Source organism: Mytilus trossulus, chromosome 7, assembly GCF_036588685.1.
Source record: "Mytilus trossulus isolate FHL-02 chromosome 7, PNRI_Mtr1.1.1.hap1, whole genome shotgun sequence".
Lineage (NCBI taxonomy): Eukaryota > Metazoa > Mollusca > Bivalvia > Mytilida > Mytilidae > Mytilus > Mytilus trossulus.
Window position 1 is genome coordinate 36,427,199 of NC_086379.1, and position 18,563 is coordinate 36,445,761.

General features: G+C 34.9%; 2 protein-coding genes across 2 annotated transcripts; one reads left to right on the forward strand and one right to left on the reverse strand.

The window, feature by feature from the left end:
* The first annotated feature begins 1,194 nt into the window (after positions 1 to 1,194).
* LOC134725010 (fucolectin-7-like) lies at positions 1,195 to 4,074 on the forward strand. Its single transcript, XM_063588464.1, has 4 exons — positions 1,195 to 1,470; positions 1,942 to 2,052; positions 2,551 to 2,784; positions 3,832 to 4,074. Exons 1-4 carry the CDS (start codon positions 1,260 to 1,262, stop codon positions 4,044 to 4,046), a joined length of 771 nt encoding a protein of 256 aa, XP_063444534.1. The 5' UTR covers positions 1,195 to 1,259; the 3' UTR covers positions 4,047 to 4,074.
* A 7,384-nt stretch (positions 4,075 to 11,458) lies between these two features.
* On the reverse strand, positions 11,459 to 13,213 carry LOC134726377 (uncharacterized). Its single transcript, XM_063590777.1, has one exon. It carries the CDS (start codon positions 13,211 to 13,213, stop codon positions 11,459 to 11,461), a length of 1,755 nt encoding a protein of 584 aa, XP_063446847.1.
* Positions 13,214 to 18,563: the final 5,350 nt, after the last annotated feature.

Sequence of the window (18,563 nt, forward strand, 5' to 3'; positions counted from 1 at the left end):
AACACTCAAATTGCAGAATCCTATTAGCTATACAAAAAAAATCAATTTAAATATGTTGAAAATAACAAATCTGTATATTCAAATATGCACTGAACATGAGCGAGTTGTTTAAGAGAAGGATCGACAACGGTCTCCAAATTTTGATATTTTCTAATGAAAATGCCATTTTCTGTAGAAAAAATATTGTTTCAAAAACAAATTTAGGAAGTACAAAGCACTACATTTATACGTCATACAACACTTGTTTCCGACTCTGTATGGGACGGAGGAGTTTCGGCTCAATGAAATCGCTCGAACAGATTTTTCTATATGAAAACAATATTTTTAATTTCAAAAAAATAATCTTGTCTAAGTATATCTTTGACGTTCACTTTAAAGATTGATATTTAATGGTAGATAAGTAGACGTCATCTCTTAAATTTCCATAATGTATACAATACCAAGGTGTTTACTGTCAATCCTATTTCCATAATCAAACAGATTTTCAGAATTTCTCATTGCAAACATTTAATCATCTACATATAAAGGACTGTGTGTAATTACAAATTTTGATTTTTTTGAATTTCATTTATTATGGCGTTTCATTATCCAAATTTCGACTAGATATGTGCTATGTTTGTCAGCTTTAAATGTTTCAACAGTTTACGGTTAAATAAAGCCAAGTTCCACAGCACTGCAATTTTTTTTTTTGTTTCTCTGATTTTTGTGATTTACACATTTCCTGAGCGGTGTGAGTAAAAATGTTTCTGGTGAAATATCTGTTCTCAGCAAATGATTAGTAGAAATATTTTGACGTCACTTTTTCTTGGTATCGACAAGTCTCCCGATTTAAATATTTGAATTTAACTGTTTCAAATGGAGAAATATCGTAACACATTGCAGTGTTGAAATTCATATTTTCATTTGCCCTCATGACTCGTGGAAACAAATGAAAAATATTACAGTAATATCCTCCTACAACATAGCTGTTACAATCAGATGATGTTTTCAAATAAATTTTAATCAATGCCATATCAAACAATGTAGGGAGAAAACAAACTTTCGAGTTGATGTCGTTATGATTAGAGAAGAGAGGAAGGAATATTTTAAAGTAAAAATTTCCCATTCTGTAAGTAGACAAATGTAACTTCACATCAATATGACAAATCATTAGTATATTTTTAATATTGCATGATGCAGCTGTTAGAGGAATCATTTCAGGCGACAAATTACAGAAGTTAGAAAATAAAACGAACAACTGCATCTTTCCAACTATTACAATGTCGACAATGCCGTTCTTCATTTTACTTTGCTTGTTTCACGTCGGACTAACGTGCCAGATAATAATTACTGGAAACAATACCGTAAGTTGTTGCACTGAACTGGAGAGGAAGGTTACAGAGCTCGGGACAAAAATCCAAAACAATGCATTGAAGACTGAGGTTGAGGAGTTAAAAAATCGTACTGAGGTTATAGAAAATCAAAATAAAGGTAAGTAAAATATGGGCATAATTATTACACTTATTTGAAGTCATTGGATACTATTTTAATCAAATGAGGAGTGTCTGATCCTTTTCCGAATAAAAGTAATGTAGGCCTCTAAACTATTCATTACAATGATTTATTTGACCAAAATGACCGTTCAACATAGAAAAAATGACAAAAGGATATAATTTATTTCGAAAAATGGGAAATTTTGTATACCGTTATTTACAATTAGACCATATCAATACAACTCAAAACAGATGTGCTGACTACACTCTGAGAGACAAACTCCACCAGCAGTGGCAAAAATTATTGGTTTTGACTAAACGCATCATTTGATAACCATTTTGTTTACAAAAGATAAATATGACAAAAATGTAAATATTCTTCTATAAGAATCTGAGGGTAGAATTTATTTTCATCGGTATCTTTTGATAACCACACAGAAAATAACGAATTTTGTTTTAAACCAAGCAGCCTTGGAGATAAAGGTTAGAGAGTTTGAGCGAAAAGTCAAAAGCAATGCTTTGATGGCAAAGGTTGATGAACCGAAGGAAAGTACTGACGTGAAACAAATTTGGAATAAAGGTGAGTAAAGTATGAGCATAATTTTAAATTAAGTTGAAGGCATTTAATACACATGTACTAATGTTATAACATACGGATTTTCCCCTAATAAATAGTAATGTTAGTCATTTTGAATACTAGTTATAATGTTCTATCTGACCAAACTGCACATTAAAAGACGTGAATAACAGCTTTGTCTCTAAAGACTTGTCACTTTCAACATCATTTAAGGTTGCCTTAGGTTGTAACTTACTTATATTATCTAATAATGTTAAGCATATCATATATATGAGTGAGATTTAATGGATTTTTCTTTTTTTTTTTAAAGTGTTTTTCAAAAATACTACTTTTTAAACCTTCTGAGTGAATGTATTTCAACATGTGTAGAATTAATATGAGAAAAACAGAACACTGTATTTTTCTAAACCAGTAGATATAGACAAAATATTGACTATTTATTCCTTTTCATTTGAGTACTGAACTTAATGTTAATTGATACATACCTACATTGTTAAATAGGATCGTGTGGTAAGAAGAATCTAGCGTTACATAAGACATGTAGACAAAGTTCATATCACGAACACCATAAATGTGATAAGGCTGTCGATGGAGACCTCAGTAACTTTATACACACACAAATTACAATGAAAAATGGTACTTGGCACGGTGAAAGTTATCCGTATTTCTGGGTTGATCTGAACAACAGTTGTTTAATCAAACTAATCAAAATATACAACAGGAAAGAATGTTGTGGTAAGATTTCTATTAAATACAATTAAAGGATATTTATGTTATTTTATACAATATTAAACCAATTAGGAGAAATTTATATTCATGTTTGAGTGTGCATTTTTATAAATATGTAGGATCCTTTACTATAGATAATTTAGCTGATCTGTAACAATAACATCTTCATGCCTTATATATCATGTACTGTAGTACGCCGCTAGATTAAAACTGACGTGGAAAGGTAACACATGCCCACCGATAGCTCTTTTTATGAGAGCCCAGGTGGTCGTGTGGTCTAGCGGGACGGCTGCAGTGCAGGCGATTTGGTGTCACGATATCACAGTAGCATGGGTTCGAATCCCGGCGAGGGAAGAACCAAAAATTTGCGAAAGCAAATTTACAGATCTAACATTGTTGGGTTGATGTTTAGACGAGTTATATATATTTATATATATATAAACGAGTCTAAATTGAAAACTATATATATAAATGCTTTCAAGTTTCATATTAATTACCTCTTGTTTTGATTAACAAGAATATTAAATCTCAATTTTACCTTAGCCATATTTGCCATAACATTGGACTTTGAGGTCTTCGATGCTTTCCAACTAAGTACTTTTTTGGTTTTATAATCGTTTTGATATGAGCGTCACTGATGAGTCTTATGTAGATGAAACGCGCGTCTAACGTATTGAATTATAAACCTGGTACCTTTGATAACTGTTTACTGTCCTATTCCTTACTTGTTACAGGATATTTAAAGAAAAAACTGGTGGGTTAAACAGTTTTTTTCAAACAAATAAAATTGAGAATGAAAATGGGGAATGCATCAAAGAGACAACACGTCGACCACAGAGTAAAAAAAAAACACAAGTTAGCAAATACATACTTACTTTATTTATAAATCACTTAAAATACATTAAGAAAAAATCATAAAATGTTTCACATTTAGAATCAACAGAACTATTTTACGAATCCATAAATAAAATCGTAATAAGTAATCACACAATCATGTTATTCTTTAATGGAGCAATACTTCAATGGTTTGTGTAGTTTACGTTTATTTTGTAGGCGATAGACTCCGCAATGTGGAAGTTACTATTGGACATTCATTATCTAATATGAAGTTATGTGGTTTCTATAAAGGTCCAGCTGCAGACGGAGAAATTGTAAACATATATTGCAAAGTACCAATGGTAGCACGTTACGTCAAGGTGATGCTTAAGGAAAATAAAATAGAAGAAACAGTGATTAATTTTGCTGAAGTCGAAGTATTCGCTAAATAAAATAAAATAGAATGTGGTTTGTTTCTTTTATGTTTTTTTGTTATTTTTTCATTGACAATCACTGTTTGTGATGTTGATCATTCCTGGTAACGCTTACGTTTTTTTTAGTATGTGGAAAAAAGAGGGACGAAAGATACCAAAGAGACAGTCAAACTCATAAATCCAAAACAAAATGACAATGCCATGGCTAAAAATAAAAAAAGACAAAAAGACAAACAATATTACACAGGACACAACATAGAAAACTAAAGAATAAACAACACGAACCCCACCAAAAACTAGGGGTGATCTCGGGTGCTCCGGCAGGGGACCCTTGTGTACTCTCGTATATTTATTGGAGGTGTCTGTTGTTATTCTGCGGTTTATATATTGTAATGTACTGTAACAACATTCATTGTGTATTTTTCTGTGCTATGTTTACTTACGTTTGTTTGTACTGTTTTCTTGTCGCGTATTGGTGGTGGACCGTTAGTCTCCGAGGGTATCACCAGCCCAGCAGCCAGTACTTGGGTGCTTCGGTACTGGCATGAAAATACGGATTTTTATGTGTGGTTAAAATTTGCTGTTACCAAATTTTAGAAATTATTATAAATTAAGGAATGTATCTCCCTCATGCAAAGATCTGATTCTTTTCACGAATTTGGCTCTACTTTTTAGACCTTTTTGATTATAGCTCTTCATCTTGTATATGAGTATCACTGAAGAGACATATATTGTCGAAATGCGTATCTGGTGCAGGAAAATTGGTACCGTTAATGTTATTTCTACCACTGGGTCGATGCCTTTGCTGGTGGATTGTTAGTCCACGAGGATATTAAGCGACCAACTATTAATCTATTCGAGGAAAACAATTAAATTATTTGTTTTCCATAATGTGAATTCGGCACAAAGGAAAATCAACAGGATTTATTCAGCTCTAATTCGTTAACAGACTCCGTCGCCACATATAGGGTAAGAGTTGTTTCGTCACAATCTCTTGACTGTTAATGACGTCTTAAACTAAATCGGATAATCCAATGGATTCTTTATGTGTTCTGCTTGATTATTTGGTCTTAGATGCATGATTTTTTTGGGTTGGTATTGACTTTGAACTAGCTGTCAGTAACTGCGAGTACACCCAGATCTGCACTCAATGCCTTTTTGTTATTGGCACTGGCTACGGTTACATGGAAATGAAACAATAATAAAATTATTATTGCTATATTGTTACATTGGAGACTAAATGCCGGAATGCATGGTTTGGTAAGGACCGGTGTCATATGGTATTTTGAACCCCCTAAAAATTGAACCCGGGTTCAAAATACCATGCGATAAAATGACCCCGGGGTCATGCGAGTACTCCCAGATCTGCACTCAATGCCTTTTTGTAAAGTAAAATTTTCAAAATATCTTTTCCAGTATGTTAAATACATACAAACTACTTGTTGGAGTATAATAACTATGTTAAGAAGTTTAAATAGCTAGAATTTTTGAAATTCAAGGTCTATAGTAGGGGTTCAAAATACCGCAGGGGGGTCAAAATACCATGGATATATTTTTTTTCAAAATGTCTTTTCCAGCATGTTAAATACATACAAACTACTTATAGGAGTATTATTACTATGTTAAGGAGTTAGAAAAACATGATTTTTTGAAATTTAAGGTCTATGGTAGGGGGTTCAATTTACCGCAGGGGGGTCAAAATACCATGGAAATTATTTTTTTTCAAAATATCTTTTCCAGCATGTTAAAAACATACAAACTACTTATAGGAGTATTATTACTATTCAAAGGAGTCAGAATAACATGAATTTTTGAAATTTAAGGTCTATGGTAGGGGGTTCAATATACCGCAGGGGGGGGGGGTCAAAATACCATGGCTAAGTAAAATTTTCAAAATATCTTTTTCCTTTTTATCTAACTCCTTAACATAGTTATTATACTCTGATAAGTAGTTTGTATGTATTTCACATACTGGAAAAGATATTTTGATAATTTTATTTTGCAATGGTATTTTGACCCCCTGCGGTATATTGAACCCCCTCCCATAGACCTTAAAGTTCAAAAATTCTTGCTATTCTAACTCTGTAACATAGTTGTAATACTCTAATTTGTAGTTTGAATGCATTTAACTTGCTTGAAAAGATATTTTGAAGAAAAAAAAATCCATTGTATTTTGACCCCTCCCCCTTCCATGGTATATTGAACCCCATCCTATAGATCTTCAATTTAACAAAATCCACCTATTCTCAATCCCTTAAATAGTAATAATACTCCAATTAGTAGTTTGTATTCATGTATTTAAAACTGGGAAAGATATATTGAAAAAAAATAATTTCCATGGTATTTTGACCCCACTGCGGTATATTGAACCCCCTACTTTAGACCTTTCATTTTAAAAGATCCAGATATTCTTAATCCTTAACATAGTTATAATACTCCAATAAGTAGTTTGTATGCATTAAACATGCTGGAATAGATATTTTGAAGAACCAAAAAATGGTATTTTGACCCCACTGCGGTATATTGAACCCCCTACTATATTTGCTGTTACCAAATTTTAGAAATTATTATAAATTAAGGAATGTATCTCCCTCATGCAAAGATCTGATTCTTTTCACGAATTTGGCTCTACTTTTTAGACCTTTTTGATTATAGCTCTTCATCTTGTATATAAGTTTTGGATTTCAAATATTTTGGCCACGAGTATCACTGAAGAGACATATATTGTCGAAATGCGTATCTGGTGCAGGAAAATTGGTACCGTTAATGTTATTTCTACCACTGGGTCGATGCCTTTGCTGGTGGATTGTTAGTCCACGAGGATATTAAGCGACCAACTATTAATCTATTCGAGGAAAACAATTAAATTATTTGTTTTCCATAATGTGAATTCGGAACAAAGGAAAATCATCAGGATTTATTCAGCTCTAATTCGTTAACAGACTCCGTCGCCACATATAGGGTAAGAGTTGTTTCGTCACAATCTCTTGACTGTTAATGACGTCTTAAACTAAATCGGATAATCCAATGGATTCTTTATGTGTTCTGCTTGATTATTTGGTCTTAGATGCATGATTTTTTTTGGTTGGTATTGACTTTGAACTAGCTGTCAGTAACTGCGAGTACACCCAGATCTGCACTCAATGCCTTTTTGTTATTGGCACTGGCTACGGTTACATGGAAATGAAACAATAATAAAATTATTATTAATAAATGGCTAAGTAAAATGTTCAAAATATCTTTTTCCTTTTTATCTAACTCCTTAACATAGTTATTATACTCTGATAAGTAGTTTGTATGTATTTCACATACTGGAAAAGATATTTTGATAATTTTATTTTGCAATGGTATTTTGACCCCCTGCGGTATATTGAACCCCCTCCCATAGACCTTAAAGTTCAAAAATTCTTGCTATTCTAACTCTGTAACATAGTTGTAATACTCTAATTTGTAGTTTGAATGCATTTAACTTGCTTGAAAAGATATTTTGAAGAAAAAAAATTCCATTGTATTTTGACCCCTCCCCCTTCCATGGTATATTGAACCCCATCCTATAGATCTTCAATTTAACAAAATCCACCTATTCTCAATCCCTTAAATAGTAATAATACTCCAATTAGTAGTTTGTATTCATGTATTTAAAACTGGGAAAGATATATTGAAAAAAAATAATTTCCATGGTATTTTGACCCCACTGCGGTATATTGAACCCCCCTACTTTAGACCTTTAATTTTAAAAGATCCAGATATTCTTAATCCTTAACATAGTTATAATACTCCAATAAGTAGTTTGTATGCATTAAACATGCTGGAATAGATATTTTGAAGAACAAAAAAATGGTATTTTGACCCCACTGCGGTATATTGAACCCCCTACTATAGAACTTGAATTTCAAAAATTCAAGCTATTCTAACTCCTTAACATAGTTATTATACTCCAACAAGAAGTTTGTGTGTATTTCACATACTGGAAAAGATATTCTGATAATTATACTTAGCCATGGTATTTTGACCCCCCTGCGGTATATTGAACCCCCTACTATAGACCTTGAATTTCAAAAGTTCAAGCTATTCTAACTCCTTCACAAAGTTAAAATACTCCAATAAGTAGTTTGTATGTATTAAGCATACTGGAAAAGATATTTTGCTAAATTTTACATAGCCATGGTATTTTGACCCCCCTGCGGTATATTGAACCCCCTACCATAGACCTTAAAGTTCAAAAACTCTTGCTTTTCTAACTCCGTAACATAGTTGTTATACTCTAATTTGTAGTTTGAATGCATTTAACTTGCTTGAAAAGATATTTGAAGAAAACAAAATTCCATTGTATTTTTACCCCCTCCCCCTTCCATGGTATATTGAACCCCCTCCTATAGACCGTCAATTTAACAAAATCCACCTATTCTCAATCCTTAACATAGTAACAATACTCCAAGAAGTAGTTGGTATGCATGTATCTAACTTGCTTGAAAAGATATTTTGAAAAAAAAATTAAATTCCGTGGTATTTTGACCCCCTGCGGTATATTGAACCCCCTACTAGAGTATAGACCTTGAATTTAAAAATTCAAGCTGCTCTTACTCCTTAACATAGAAATTATACTCTTATAAGTAATTTGTATGTTTTTCACATACCGGAAAAGACATTTTGATAATTTTATTTTGCCATGGTAATTGACCCCCTGCGGTATATTGAACCCCCTACCATAGACCTTAAAGTTGAAAAATTCTTGCTATTCTAACTCTGTAACATAGTTGTAATACTCCAATTTGTAGTTTGAAAGCATTTTTAAACTTGCTTGAAAAGATATTTTGAAGAAGAAAAAAAAAATCATTGTATTTTGACCCCCTCCCCCTTCCATGGTATATTGAACCCCCTCCTATGGACCTTGAATTTTAAAAATCCAAGTTTTTCTAACTCCTTAACATAGTTTTGATACTTCAATAAGTAGTTTGTATGTATTTAACATGCTGGAAATTTTACTTAGTCATGTTATTTTGAACCCCCTATTATACATAAAGACCTTTAATGTTAAAATATCTTGCTACTGTAACTCCTTTACATATTTATTATACTCCAATAAGTAGTTTGTATTCATTTTATTAGCTTGAAAAGATGTTATGAAAATTTTACTTTTTAGATTAACTGAGCAATGGTAATTTGACCCCCTCCCCCTTTTTTACCATGGAGAATTGAAACTTAAGTCTACCATTCTATATGAATATTTTGAATTTCAAAGAATGTAAGTGTCCAAGCTACATGGTCTATTTATAATGCTTTAAGAAGTTTTTTGAATGAAATGTTGGTTAAGACTTCAGAGCACTTATACCAAGCAAATATTTTTCTTTTGACCAATCATTAAAAATTGACCTCCCCCTCTTGTATCAATGATTTTTAATATCTGATTAGCTTTTATATAATGTTAATTGTTTAATTAATCATCTAGAATGAAAAAAACTGGGGGTTCAATTTACCAGGGGGGGAGGGGGGGGTCAATTTACCATGGGTGGGGGTTCCATTTACCATAGCGGTATTTTGACCCCGGGTTCATTTTACCATGGGGTTCAAAATACCATATGAAACCGGTTTAATTACGAATGTAACAATAATTATTGAGGCTACGGTTACATTGCGTTATTGTTACATGAAAAAAGCAATGTACGATGGGACTAATAATATGTACTAAATAATAAAAGTTGAGGACATTTATAACATACATTTATAACATACATTTATAACATACAATTTATTTACTGTAATTTTTTATTTACAATGACAATTTCTACAAATCCAGTAAGTTGTTTTCATGTCCGACACATTTTTTATGAACGAAATTACGTCCTCCACGGATACGTGTACATACATAATTTCTTAGTATTTAAGTTACAGTTAGCAAAGTTATAAAGCTGTATGAAATGTATGTCTTGATATTGTTTAAGTTTCGTTTAAAACGCATCCCAAGTTTTTTTTTCTCACCATAAACAAAATTGGTCTAAAGTACAATGACAGTAATAAGAGTAAGTGCGCAGTTAAATACTTTAAAAAGGTGAAACCATTGAACTATATTGTTCGCCTTTGACAGTCACACTCCTAATCTTGAGTAGTATCTTTAAGAACATCAAAAGACAAAACCATTAATACGCAGTAAAACTATTCAAGTTGTACACTTGTTGAATAATAATATTTAATTATTTATCAGTATTAAATTACAAGTATTGTTTAGTACATATAAAAGAATGAAGCAATACAATTATAAAAGATTTAAGTTTAATCAATCTAGCGTACATTAATGTTTTTCATGTAACAATAACGTAATGTAACCGTAGCCTCAGTAATTATTGTTACATTTGTAATTAATCGGTTCCTCATCCAACTTTGCATTCCGGCAATAAGTCTCCAATGTTACAATAATATTTTTATTATTGTTGTAGTAGTAGTTGGGTCTCAAAGTTCAAGTCCAATAAATTCTTATTGTTTATTGTTATAAAACGCATGAATGTATAATACACAATACAATAGACTGCATAGTGTCGCAGGTACCCTCGTACTTGGTTCGAAGTTTACGTGAAAACTACAAAGAAAAATGAAAACAACCTTAGTAAAACAGTCAAAATAAACAGAAATTATATTCGAATGACATATGAATCAAGCACAATATCCGCACAATACAAAAACACAACAAATTTACCTCTTTGGGCCAATTACACACTGATCTAGTTCGCATATTTCGTTCGTTTACTGACAAGGGAGATAACAATGTATAATCCTGTTATTCGTATGGCTCCTCATCAGGGAATTATTCGGTCTCCTGGAGTAAGACCATCTTATGGATTGGTCGTTCTAGCTCGGTGAGTTTTGACTTACGGACGCCTCTACGATCCAAATTCGTTGATCCTACTGCGAGTCTTACTTTTCGGACTAAATTATCATCATCAACGAATGTTTTGCAAATTCGACCTAGTTTCCACATGTTTCGCACTAAATTGTCATCCTTAATCATAACAATGTCACCAACAGATAAATTTCGCTTCGGAGCGATCCATTTTTGCCTAGACTGAATATTTGAAAGAAACTCTTTCCTCCAACGACTCCAAAATTCATTTGCAAGAAACTGAACCCGTCTCCAGCGCTTTCTGGAATATACGTCGTTTTTCATGAAGTTTCCAGGTGGTGGTAGAAAAACTTTACTTTTCATAGTCAATAAATGATTTGGTGTCAACGGTTCAACGGAAAGCGGATCGTTCAGGTTTTCCAACGTAAGTGGTCGACTATTCACTATAGCTGTTGCTTCAGACATTAAAGTTCTCAACGACTCATCATCAAGCTGAGTTCCTAGCTGACATAGTAAAGTTGAAAGAATGTTTCGGACAGAACGTATCTGTCTTTCCCAAACGCCACCCATGTGACTAGCAGACGGAACGTTCATCTTAAATTGTACGAAATCCAATTTGTTCAAGTAGATATTGACGGATTCGGTCAAAATCCAATTCAGACATTGCCTTAGTATATTCTCCTTCGGCTCCAACAAAGTTAGTTCCTTGATCACACCGAAGATGCCTTACGGGTCCGCGGATAGACACAAATATTCTCAATGCATTAATGAAAGAGCTCGTATCTAAAGAGTTAGCAGTTTCGATATGAATTGATCTCGATGACAAACAGGTAAATAAAACTCCATACCGCTTAAGTTCATTGCGGCCCTCCTTAATTAACCAAGGTCCAAACAGATCAACACCACAGTACGTGAATGGAGGCATAGTCTCTAGTCGGTCTACCGGTAAATCAGCCATTTTCTGTACCTGAGTTTGGCTACGCAATTTTCGACATGTAACACATTTAGACAAAAGGTTCGAAACAGCAGAACTACATCCGATTATCCAATATCCATGTGAACGTATTGTGTTCGTAGTAATTCCACGTCCTTGGTGAAATGATTTTTCGTGAAAATAGCGCATGATAAGCTCGGTCACGTGAGAATGTCTAGGTAATATAATAGGATGCTTCAAATCAATGCTCAGATCAGCACGTCGGATGCGGCCACCAACTCGGATGATGCCGTCCTGGTCGAGAAAGGGGTCAAGTTTATACAAAGACGATTTCTTTTTCATAGTATTGTTTCGCACTTTAGCTGAGTCGTTGGCTTCAAACGGTCCTTCAGAATCAAATGAACGCAATATGAGTAATTCTTCCTTGAAGAAAGTGTCTTGAACCCTTTTGACAATTTCAAGTTCAGCTTGTCGCATGTCTTCCATGTTAACGGATAAACAGGTTCCCTTCGGACGTTTTGCTAGCAACGCATTTCTCAGGTTCAAGCAAAGAGCTGTCGCATGTTTAGCTCTGTTCCAATCTGAAAAGTATTCTAAACGTTCAAGTATGGACGCAGGAGGAGGTAAACAAGTACTTGTAGACATTACTTTAACTTTTCTGACTTCCGGGTCATTCAATAACGGTTTAGACGTATCCGATAATTCCTTTCTGACTACGTGTTCCGCATTCCATAAGAAATCTGGTCCCGTAAACCACTTTGATTCTCTTAATTTGATCGGTGTAGCTCCACGAGAAGCAATGTCGGCTGGGTTTTCGGCAGAACTGACATAATTCCACTGAAATGGTTCGGTGTTGTCGCGAATCTGTTGTACTCTGTTAGCCACATGAAAACGCCTGGAATCATTCGCAATATAACCTAGTACTACGTTACTATCGGTCCAGAAATACTCAGTGACATTTTTATCGGAATACTCAAGTTCATCTCTAAAAATTGCACTGACTTTCACGGAGATTACTGCAGCCGTAAGCTCTAACCTGGGAATCGTAATGGGCTTTAACGGAACTACTCGAGATTTACCAATAACCAGAGCACAATGTACTTGTTGTTTAAAGTTGAAAAGGCGAACGTACGAACACTGACCGTAACCATTTGAACTAGCATCTGAAAAATGATGAAATTCTATGAATTTTACTTCGCCAAAGTCAACCGGTTTGAAGCAACGATTGATTTTCAATAATTCAAGGTCTATTAAGTCTTGCTTCCACCTTTCCCATTTGTTCTGGATATCTTCCGGTAACGGGGTATCCCAATCGGTTTGATCCTTACATAAATCTTGCAAGAGCTGTTTCCCAACAAGAATGATGGGTGAGATAATACCTAGCGGATCATATACTGCGCTTAATGTAGACAGCATTCCACGCCTTGTAGGCGGCTTGTTGTTGAGCGTGATACGAAATTGAAACACATCTAATTCAATACACTATTCAATTCCTAATGTCTTTGTCGTTGGAAGTTCATCATGTGATAAGTTTAAATTCAACTCTTTGGCACGATCCTTTTCTGGTATGTGCGCTAAAACATCCTTAGAATTTGACAAAAATTTGTGCAACCGAAGACCACGCTTATTGCACATTTCTACACTACCATGTATAAGGTTCACTGCTTCTGTAACGTTTGACACAGATTTAAGACCATCATCAACGTAAAAATCACGTCTAATAAAGTTCGATACTTTGGAACCAAAATCGGCTTCATAATCATTAGCAAGTTGTTTAAGTCCGAAATTGGCACATCCAGGGGATGATGCGGCCCCAAAAAAATGGACGTTCATCCTGTATTCGCACGGTTCTTTCGAAAGATCTTCATAATTGTCCCACCACAAAAATCGTAAATAATCTTGGTGTTCAGTTCTCACTTTGAACTGTAAAAACATTTGTTCAATATCGCAGACTACTGCAATTGGTTCTTGACGAAATCTACAAAGCACTCCTACCAACGAGTTCGTTAATAGTTATCAAAGGTACCAGGATTATAATTTGATACGCCAGACGCGCGTTTCGTCTACATAAGACTCATCAGTGACGCTCAGATCAAAACAGTTAAAAAGCCAAACAAATACAAAGTTGAAGAGCATTGAGGACCCAAAAATTCCAAAAAGTTGTGCCAAATACGGCTAAGGTAATCTACTCCTGGGCGTAAGAAAATCCTTAGTTTTTCGAAAAATTCAAAGTTTTGTAAACAGAAAATTTATAAAAATGACCATATAATTGATATTCATGTCAACACCCGAAGTGCTGACTACTGGGCTGGTGATACCCTCGGGGACGAAACGTCCACCAGCAGTGGCATCGACCCAGTGGTGTAAATAGTTATCAAAGGTACCAGGATTATAATTTGATACGCCAGACGCGCGTTTCGTCTACATAAGACTCATCAGTGACGCTCCGATCAAAACAGTTAAAAAGCCAAACAAATACAAAGTTGAAGAGCATTGAGGACCCAAAAATTCCAAAAAGTTGTGCCAAATACGGCTAAGGTAATCTACTCCTGGGCGTAAGAAAATCCTTAGTTTTTCGAAAAATTCAAAGTTTTGTAAACAGAAAATTTATAAAAATGACCATATAATTGATAGTCATGTCAACACCCGAAGTGCTGACTACTGGGCTGGTGATACCCTCGGGGACGAAACGTCCACCAGCAGTGGCATCGACCTAGTGGTGTAAATAGTTATCAAAGGTACCAGGATTATAATTTGATACGCCAGACGCGCGTTTCGTCTACATAAGACTCATCAGTGACGCTCAGATCAAAACAGTTAAAAAGCCAAACAAATACAAAGTTGAAGAGCATTGAGGACCCACAAATTCCAAAAAGTTGTGCCAAATACGGCTAAGGTAATCTACTCCTGGGCGTAAGAAAATCCTTAGTTTTTCGAAAAATTCAAAGTTTTGTAAACAGAAAATTTATAAAAATGACCATATAATTGATATTCATGTCAACACCCGAAGTGCTGACTACTGGGCTGGTGATACCCTCGGGGACGAAACGTCCACCAGCAGTGGCATCGACCCAGTGGTGTAAATAGTTAAGTCTGGGCCTTGCAGCAAGTAATCGTTTAGTGATTCACCTTTGTATCTAGAACTACAATCAAACACAACACGGACTTTTTCGGGCTTCTGAGGATGATATACTCCGTGATGTGGTATGTACCAAACATGTCCTTCGTTATCGGATTGAGACGGTTTAACTTTCTCCGCAAATTCCTTTGTTATTAAGTCATCCATACTCTTAAAATAGTCATTTCGGTATCGAGCATCATTGCGTAAACGCTTTCGAAGATGATTGAATCTCTGAATGGCTTGAGACTTGTTGTTCGGTAATATCGGTTCGGATCCTTTAAAGGTCAAGGGCATTTCATAATGTCCATCATTTACTCTGATTCCGCTTTCAAGAATGTTCAAAAAACGTTTGTCATCAAATGACATAGACTGTTTGTCATGAGTTCGTTCGGAAAAATCGAGTTCCATCATTCGCGCTACTTCAACGGGACTTACTAATTTTGTAAAATTTCTAATAGTAAATAATACATGGCTTTCAAACGCTATCATTCTGTGAGAATGTGTAGTTAATGCATTATCAATGCAGCTCGGATCCACAATACCAACTATACCCCATCCGAGGTCTGTTTTCTGTGCGTAAGGTCCATCATCAGTTGTCGGAATCACCTCTCTAGGAGTCAATGCACGGGCGCAATTATAACCTATAAGTAGTCCGAATTCGCAATCACTTACTGGCATCAACTGACTGGCAATCTTCTCTAACTGCGGCCATTTTCTCGCCATATCACAAGTAGGTATATGTGCTCTATTTGCCGGTAAGATGTCGCGGGCAAATGTAGACGGTAACGTTATCTTCATGTCGCTATCGTAAGCCCTTACTATTTATCCATCTATCTTACAGCTATCGACTATTGAATTCTGTGAATGCATGGTTGATAATGACAGCTTCACGTCGGCACCAGAAAGTCCAATAGTTTGACGTGTATTGTCCAAATTGAACGTAGTATCAGACTGAGTATCTAAGAGTGCGTACACTAGTATTTCATGTTGTTGGTTATCAATATGAGAGCGATAAACAGGAACAATCATCGAGCTTTTTCCACATGACTCGGTTATGCTCATTAAAACCGCACCAGTTTGAGACTTATAAAGTTCCTTTTCCTCATTACAAGGTGTAGGTTGTTTTAAATTGTTCGGAAATTGTTTTACTACATCTCCATGAAAGGCTGTCGGATGTCGTTTTGTGCAAATGCTGCACGTTGCGCGTTTGTTACACTGTTTCGATAAATGTCCAGAGCCTAAACAAGCAAAGCACAACCCTGTTCTCTTAGCAAATTCTTTACGCTCTTGTACAGATTTTGCAAGGTAGTTTCTACATGAATCAAGTATGTGTCCAGCCTTGTGACAGAACAAACAATTCTTATTAGCACCGGAGTTACTTTCTTTGGTCCTATCATAACTAGTCGACTTTGTCTCCGTTGCAAATGCATTTCTGCGTGGTGTATCACGGTCATTTTTAACACTTCGAAAGTTTGTGTCCGTATTTCGTGGTGTACTTTCTGTTTTAAGAGAGTTGAGAGAAGTAACAGGATCGTTCGCAATCGTTGATTCTCGTTCAATAAACACAGAAAAAGTCTGAAATGAGGGAAATGTATGATGATCACTTTTATGTTGAGCGACAATTCGTCCCCATCGTGTAACTATCCAGTCGGGAAATTTTGATAAAAGTTTTCGGTTCTCACGATCATCATTAAGAACGTTCAGATTCTTGATCGTTTTCATTGCGGAAAGACACTGTTTAATATAATCTGAAAATTTTCTCAATCCTTAGCTATCACGAGACGCTATCTTAGGCCACTTTTCTAGTCGGTCACGAAAAGCATTACCAACGATAAACGGGTCACCATACCTTTGGTCTAACAGTTTTTTAGCATCAAAATAAGAGTCATCTGTTGCAATAAGGAAAAAGTTTTCGATTACTTCACGAACGGAGTCTCCAACATACCTACGTAAGTAATGGATCTGCTCTAAAGGTGGTATGTTCCTTCGCTCAATAAGGGTCTCAAAAGCTACTTTCCATGACGCATATTTTAATGGATCGCCATTAAATATCGGAGGTTCAGGCAGAGGAAGTCTATTCAAGTTAACTTGGTCAGCAAAAGATTTGGCTAAGTCAGTAACCACATCTGAGCTTATTGTTTTTGACATAATTGGCATTTCGGTTTTCGGTAAATCCACATGCACAGAATCGGTTTGTACGTGATCCATCGCTCTGAAACTACTTGTTTCTCTTTGAATCGGAACAAATTCATTTACTTCCGGATTTAGACCTGAGGAGCTAACAAAAGGTGCGACAACTGGTTGATTTTGGTTTATCGCATAGTCAACATTTGTATCACTAGTAAAAGGCACAGAAGACGATAAAATGTTAGGTACACTTGAGTTTTTGTTTTGATCATGTGAAGCACTTACAGTCTTTAAGAAGATTGTCAATATATCGGCTTGTGGTAAATATTTTTTTGCATCATCAAGCACTGAGCCACCCTGACTTACTCCTTCGAGTATTTCTAACTTTACTTCTGCAGTTTCTAACTCACGCCTAGTTTGAATTTTATCAAGTTCTAATTTTGCTTTCGATTCAGCTTCAATATATTTCAATTTTGTTTTTAGTTCAGCGGCTCTTGCAGCAGTTTCAGATAATTTAGACGCATTTGATATTCGAGACGAAACATGTGACCTTTCAGACACCAAACGGTTCGATCGACTAGAACGCCTAGATGACCTTTCACTTTTTATCTCATCAATACATTGTATGCGTTTAGCAATCTCTTTTAAAATAGTAGCAGTATCTGTTTCACACTGTTCAAATTTCTGAGAAATATCAGTTCCGATTTCGCGAGCTGATTGAGAATGTTCCGATGAAGAGCCTACTTCGCTTAGCAAACGACATAAATGTTTTTAAATGTCCTCAATTTGACTCATACATTTTACTAATGAGTCTCTAGTGGCACGTTTTTCTGCTAAATCATCACTGTCACTCAAGAGAATACTTAACTTATTGTGTTTCGAGTGCCAAGCTGATATAGCTTTTTTTAAATTTTGCTGAAGAGTGTCTAATTGCCAGAATAAACCCTTTTCAGTCATTTTGCGGTGTCTCGTAACGCGTGGTTCCTCACAAGGACTAGACATGAATAATTATAATACATTATGATATATACAGAATCAAAATGCACATAATTCAAATAAATCAACATTCAAAACCTATGCATCAATATGACAAAATAATAAGCAATAAAAAATGACAAATTCACGTAGGCAAAATATCAATATGACTTGCTATGACAAGTTTATAAAAAATGCAATAATATTCAAAGGTATTACCAAAATTCATCAAACTACACAAAAATCTTAAAATGCATCAATGGCGCAATGAAATTTCAAGTTTGTCAATTATGCTAAATCAATAGTCATATTAATAATATCAATTTATTTCTGTAAATAATAGAAGGCTATGTCCCAGTCTTGACAGCTTCCACTGTTCTTCTTCTGTTGTAACCGCAATTTCTATGAAGAATAAATGTAACAAACACTTTGGATTCGTTTATGATTGTTTTTGTACAAATGTTCACTGTTACGTAAGTTATGTGTCAATAGCCACTGCCAAATCACACGTGTTAAATTAACGCATCACATCAGGTATGAAAC